The sequence below is a fragment of the Colobus angolensis genome, unplaced genomic scaffold, assembly GCF_000951035.1.
Source record: "Colobus angolensis palliatus isolate OR3802 unplaced genomic scaffold, Cang.pa_1.0 Scaffold40, whole genome shotgun sequence".
NCBI classification, from domain to species: Eukaryota; Metazoa; Chordata; class Mammalia; order Primates; family Cercopithecidae; genus Colobus; species Colobus angolensis.
In genome coordinates this window covers 9,645,994-9,653,110 of record NW_012117377.1, presented here as the reverse complement: position 1 = coordinate 9,653,110, position 7,117 = coordinate 9,645,994, and the positions used below count along the sequence as shown (strand labels likewise).

The window sequence follows — 7,117 nt, the reverse complement described above, 5'->3', positions numbered from 1 at the left end:
ACGTTGTAAAACACAGGAAGTGTTACTTGTGGGAGAAGGACTGAGAAATCTTACAAAAATCACCTTTAAAAATCTGTAGATAGATAGATAGATAGATAGATAGATAGATAGATAGATAGATAGATAGATAGATAGACTTTACATGTAATTACAAATCTGAGCTACCCACTGTGAAGACTATAATCATTCCTGCAAGAGACATTTGGTCTCATCTCAGCATTTAGTTTTTGCTTGTGTTGACTAATTCTCCCTTTTTCCTAAAGTGGAATGAGAATGACAGAGAAGAAAATTGAACTGTACAGGGCCGGGTTACAAAAATTTAATTTTCATTATTATTATTCAAGTTTAAGCATCGAGGAAGAAAGGGGAGGCAAAGGGGTCTTTGCTACTATCTGATCTGAATACTGTATGCATCATTACTAAGGTGGTACTATTTAAAATACACGTTTTGAGCCCACAAAACTGAAGAGGAGAACCCTATATTTTCATTAATTCACTGACACAGTTGGTACTGTTAGAAGCATCTCAGTAGCCAATTTCTCACAAATCCACTAAGGTTTCTTCTTCTGAAATGCATTACCCAGTTACCTTTCGTTTGCTGAATGGTGACACTGATCCAAAATGATTGATCACTAATCACTGTAGATCCTCAAACTCGTAGTTTCTTTTCTATGTTTCTGTTTCCATCTTTGAAAAAAGGAAATGAAAATTCAGATACCTTTTGGTATGCTCTAAAGAAAAACTAGATTTTTTTATTTTTTTAATTTTTAAATTTTAAAGTGATTTTTAAGTCAACAAACTATGTCTTATGACCGTTGTCAGTTTCCCGGAAGAATGGATACTTGCACACTCTGCAGAGAGCTCACGAGTTGGTCCTCTGGGATATCAGGCCATACTAGAAAATACTTATTAAACACAAGATGACCAAAGGAAAAAGTGAGTTGTAATCCCTAAGGTCATAATTTTCACCATATGAAGCACTCTTTTCTAACCTAGGAAATGTAAATGTAAATGCAATTCTGGAAATACTCTCAAGGCTTCATTGAACACATGTGCACAGTCTCTTATGCAGTCACCCATCCAGCCAGTCATCTAGCGATCCTTCCATATCAGCCTTTTACTTGAATCCCCTTCATGGTTTTTCATTTGATGTTGACAAATCCCAAAGTTCTGAGCACTGATTACAGGGCCCGGCATGCTTTGCCTCGGCTGACTTCCTCAGCTCTGTTTGTTCCAGTCTTGGAGTTATGTTTTGCTTTGTTTAAATTCCTTACATTTTAATTTGCCTCCCATATTAGGGCATTCTTACTTGCTATTTGCTTACATGGAAATATTCTTCTCACAGTATGTTTTTTCGTATTTTATTCGTCAGAAACACTGTCCAAATTGTCAACTAAACCAAATCACTCCTTTGTCATGTCTTTGATTTTACTTTCCAGCATCAAAAAATAATTTTGAAAAAATTACATACCTATTTTTAAATTTCTGGCTATGACTTTAGATTCTGAACTTTGTGGTGGCTGCTTGACAATTGTATCTCTAGCACTTAGCCAAGTGTCAGACATAGCAGTATGCAATAAATATTTTTAAATGAGATTATTTTAATCCACCCATCCTTATTTAAACTATTTCCACCAACATTTCTTCACATTTAAAATACTTCTATGTAAATGCATATTAAACTTCATGTTATACCTTTACATTATTGAACACTGGGATTATGTCTTACTAATCTTTTTTTTTTTTTTTTCTTTTATCTTTTTTTTTTTTTTGCTTTTTATTGTCTTTTTTTTATTATTGCACTTCATGTTCTAGAGTACATGTGCACAACGTGCAGGTTTGTTACATATGTATACACGTGCCATGTTGGTGTGCTGCACCCATTAACTCGCCATTTACATTAGGTATATCTCCTAATGCTATCCCTCCCCCCACCCCCCTCCCCACAATAGGACTCGGTGTGTGATGTTCCCCTTCCTGTGTCCAAGTGATCTCATTGTTCAATTCCTACCTATGAGTGAGAACATGCAGTATTTGGTTTTCTGTTCTTGCGATAGTTTGCTGAGAATGATGGTTTCCAGCTGCGTCCATGTCCCTACAAAGGACACGAACTCATCCTATTTTATGGCTGCATCGTATTCCATGGTGTATATGTGCCACATTTTCTTAATCCAGTCTATCAGTGAATTTTATGATTAGACTTGAATCCCATCTTCCAACTCCCTCATTATGTGTATGGAAATATTCCAAAATCCAAAAATAAATCTTAAATCCAAAACACTTCTGCTCTCAAGTATCTATCTAAGGGATATTCAACTTGTATACTGTAACTATACAAAAAATATATATCATAAATGCATTGTCAATTAAGGCTTTTGTCTCCAAATTAGGAAGCTGGCATATCTTTTAAAAATTTCTTGGGAAAGAAAGTATAATTAGATGGATTATTTTCCAGTTTGCTTGAATTTTAAAACCAGAAACTATACATCCACCTTCAGTAGAGATAACTAGTCACAGGTTAAATTAACTAGTGTGTTGCACACAAAGTATAAGCACAAGTTTATTTTCAATTTTTACTAATCTTTAAACAGAATCCTTCAATTCTCTATTGGCTAGAAAATTGAAAAAATGGACAATTATATATGATTCATTTCATCTTTTTTTTTTTTTATTTTGTGACACTTTCAATTTTCTTCTCAGAAAAGCCAATGTCAAAAACTATTAATTTTTGAACTATTACTGTAAGTTTATAAGCAAAAATCTCCAGTACATAGAAAAAGAAAAATTGAAGTAAATATCAGGTTAGCAAAGGGTCTGGTCACTGGTCTTATACAGTTTATTGAGTAGATTACACCTCAAAAATGAAATAGGTAATTGGATGGGGAGATGTTGGCATTTGAACTTTGGTAAGCAAGGTTGGAATTGAAGATTCTTGGACATTTATTTGTGGAGATTTATTGGTAACCAAAAGCCAAATTCTGTAAAATATTTAAACAGGTTGATTCTGAGCCAATATGAGTTACCATGGCCCGGGGTACACTCTCAGGAGGTCCTGAGAAAGTGTGCCTGAGGTGGTCAGGTCACCGTTTAGTTTTATACATTTTAGGGAGACAAGAGTTACAAGCAAAGACATAAATCAATACATGGAAAGTGTACATTGGTTCAGCTTAAAGAGGCAAGACCTTGAAGCAGGAGAGAGCTTACAGGTCATAGGTAGATTCAAATATTTTCTGATTGGCAATTGGTTGAAAGAGTTAAGCTTTGTCTAAAGACTTAAGAAGTCAGTAGAAAAGAATGTTTTAGCTAAAATAAAGGGGTTGTGGAAACCAAGGTCTCTGTTACGTAGACAAAGTCTCATAGATGGAATCCCTCAGACAGCGTGTGATCTACACCAGAGTCAGGTTGGAACTGGGACTCTTATTGCCACAATCAGTCTGTTTCATCAGTCTTATGACTCATCCTGGTCACTTGTGCCTAAACTCCAGAAGGGAAAGAGTATAACAAAGGTGTGTCTCACCTCCCTTCCTATCATGGCCAGAATTCAGTCTTTCAAGATCATCTGAGGTCTCCTTGGCCCAGAAGGGCATCCATTCAGTTAGTCAGGGGGATTAGGAATTTATTTTCATTTTACATTATTGTCCTAAGAAAGTTTTTTTTATCACCTCCATGTCCTCAAACTTTACAAGCAAAAACACATAGAATATTTTAGATCATTGTTTCAATTTCTATGATTCCACCTAAACCACAGAGATGCCACATTTCAGAGTTGCCTAAGGATATATAATAAGATAATATTTCTAAACTTTAGCCAGAAAGGAATGTTTCATGCACTGCTCAGGGTGAAGAACTTCTCCAGAGTCTGCTGTTCTGCATCATCTTCATTGCTGCAAGGTGATAAAGCGGCTTGAGGGTTTCAGTGTGGAAGCACAACTTCGTAATCATGCTCATGGGTGCAGGAGTAAGGCCTACTAACAGAAGTCCTAAGAAGGGCATATTCTGTCTCTGACCTTTCTCTAAATTCTCTCACTTTCCTTGTGAGGGAGTCAATGTTCTCATAGCCATCATCATTGGAGCTCAGGGAAGATCTCCGATGGGGGATGTGATTAATGACAGTGTAGCACACTTCTTCAGAACCACTGCCATTCTCGTTTTCCTGCCAAGCACAAAGAGAAAAGAAATCAAGGACCCAGGGTCATTCATAAATTGAACTCAGTGTACTACCTTCCCTTCTTCTTTATATACCCAATGGTGCTCTTACACCTAAGGTATCCAAAACCCAAGCATTCCTATACACCAATAATAGATAAGCAGAGAGCCAAATCATGAGTGAACTCCCATTTACAATTGCTACAAAGAGAATAAAATAGCTAGGAATGCAACTTACAAGGGAAGTGAAAGACCTCTTCAAGGAGAACTAAAAACCACTGCTTAAGGAAATAACAGAGGAAACAAACAAATGGAAAAATACTCCATGTTCAAGGATAGGAAGAATCAATATCATAAAAACGGAAATACTGCCCAAAGTAATTTACAGATTCAATGCTATTTCCATCAAGCTCCCACTGATTTTCTTCACAGAACTAGAAAAAACTACTTTAAATTCCATATGGAACCAAAAAAGAGCCTGTTTAGCCAAGACAATCCTAAGCCAAAAGAACAAAGCTGCATAGGAATAGCTCTGGTCTGCAGCTCCCAGCAAGACCAATACAGAAGGTGGGTGATTTCTGTATTTCCAACTGAAGTACCCAGTTCATCTCAGTGAGACTGTTTAGACAGTGGGTATAGCCCACAGAGGGTGAGCAGAAGCAGGGTGGGTGTCACCTCACACAGGAAGTGCAAGGGATCAGGGAACTCCCTCCTCTAGCCAAGAGAAGTCATGAGGAACCATACCTTGAGGGACAGTGCTATCCAGCCCAGATACTATGCTTTTCCCATGGTCTTTGCAACCCACAGACCAGGAGATTCCTTTGGGTGCCTACACGACATGGGCCCTGGGTTTCAAGCATAAAACTGGGTTTCAAGCCATTTGAGCAGACACCGAGCTAGCTGCAGGAGATTTTTTCGTACCCCAGTGGTGCCTGCAACACCAGTGAGAAAGAACAGTTTACTCCCCTGGAAAAGGGGCTGAAGCCAGGGAGCCAAGTGGTCTTGCTCAGTGGGTCCCACCCCCATGGAGCCCAGCAAGCTAAGAGCCACTGGCTTGAAATTCTTGCTGCCAGCACAGCAGTCCGAAGTCGACCTGGGACATTTGAGCTTGGTGCGGGGAGGGGCGTCCGCCATTACTGAGGCTTGAGTAGGCAGTTTTCCCCTCACAGCGTAAATAAAGCCACAGGGGAATTCAGGCTGGACAGAGCTCACCCCAACACTGCAAAGCCACTGTAGCCAGACTGCCTCTCTATATTTCTCCTCTCTGTGCAGGGCATCTGTGAAAGAAAGGCAGCAGCCCCAGTCAGGGGCTTACAGAAGGGAAGGCTATGAGCACAGCTTCAGCAGGCTTCAATATTCCTTCCTGTCAGCTCTGAAGAGAGCAGCAGATCTCCCAGCACAGTGCGCAAGCACTGCTAAGGGACAGACTGCCTCCTCAAGGGGGTCCCTGACCCCCATGCCTCCTGACAAGGAAACACCTCCCAACAGGGATCGACAGGCACCTCATACAGGAGAGCTCCAGCTGGCATCTGGCAGGTGCCCCACTGGGACAAAGCTTCCAGAGGAAGGAGCAGGCAGCAATCTTTGCTGTTCTGCCGTCTCCACTGGTGATACACAGCCAAACAGAATCTGGAGTGGACCCCCAGCAAACTCCAGCAGACCTGCAGAATAGGGACCTGACTGTTAGAAGGAAAATTAACAAACAGAAAGCAATAGCATCAACATCAACAAAAAGGACAACCACGCAAAAATTCCATACAAAGGTCCCCAACAGCAAAGACCAAAGATAGATAAATCCACAAAGATGAAGAAAAAGCAACTCAAAAAGGCTGAAAATTCCAAATACCAGAGTGACTCTTCTCCTCCGAGGGATCACAACTCCTGGCCAGCGAGGGAACAAAACTGGACGGGAAATGAGTTTGTCAGATTGACAGAGGCAGGCTTCAGAAGGTGGGTAATAAACTCCTCTGATCTAAAGGAGCATGTTCTAACCCAATGCAAGGAAGCAAAAACCTTGAAAAAAGGTTAAGGGAATTGCTAACTAGAATAACCAGATTAGAGAAGAACATAAATGATCTAATGGAGCTGAAAAACACAGCACGAGAAGTTTGTGAAGCACACACAAGTATCAGTAGCCAAATTGATCAGGCAGAAAAAAAGATATCAGGCATAGAAGATCAACTTAATGAAATAAAGCATGAAGACAAGGTTAGAGAAAAAAGAATGAAAAGGAACAAACAAAGCCTCCAAGAAATATGGGAGTATGTGAACAAAGACCAAACCTTTTGATTTTGATTGGTGTACCTGAAAGTGACGGGGAGAGTGGAGCCAAGTTGGAAAACACACTTCAGGATATTATCCAGGAGAATGTCCCCAACCTAGCAAGACAAGCCAACATCCTAATTCAGGAAATACAGAGAACATCACAAAGATACTCCTTGAGAAGAGCAACCCCAAGACACATAATCGTCCGATTCACCAAGGTTGAAATGAAGGAAAAAATGTTAGAAGGTTGGGTTACCCTCAAAGGGAAGCCCATCAGACTAATGGCAGATCTCTCTGCAGAAACCCTACAAGCCAGAAGAGAGTGGGGGCCAATATTCAACATTCTTAAAGACAAGAATTTTCAAACCAGAATTTCATATTTAGCTAAACTAAGCTTCATAAGTGAAGGAGAAATAAAATCCTTTACAGAGAAGGAAATACTGAGGGATTTTGTCACCACGAGGCCTGCCTTACAAGAACTCCTGAAGGAAGCACTAAATATACAAAGGAAAAATCAATACCACCCACTGCAAAAACAAACCAAAATGTAAAGTCCATCAACACTATGAAGAAACCACTCAACTAATGAGCAAAATAACCAGTTAACATCATAATGACAGGATCAAATTCACACATAACAATATTTGTTAAATTTACATTTAATTTGTAATAAATGTAAATGTACTAATGTAAATTAAAATAAATT

At 39.4% G+C, this 7,117-nt stretch overlaps 1 protein-coding gene across 6 annotated transcripts in view; it reads right to left on the bottom strand.

Moving 5' to 3' along the window:
- Positions 1 to 2,178: 2,178 nt before the first annotated feature.
- GCSAML (germinal center-associated, signaling and motility-like) overlaps positions 2,179 to 7,117 on the bottom strand; it is a 52,885-nt gene continuing 47,946 nt past the window's right edge. For all 6 annotated transcript variants that reach the window (XM_011955750.1, XM_011955755.1, XM_011955754.1 and 3 more), the window contains one exon: positions 2,179 to 4,153. In XM_011955750.1, coding sequence (XP_011811140.1) covers positions 3,914 to 4,153 — 240 coding nt within the window. In that variant the 3' untranslated portion in view covers positions 2,179 to 3,913. The remainder of the gene's footprint in view (positions 4,154 to 7,117) is intronic.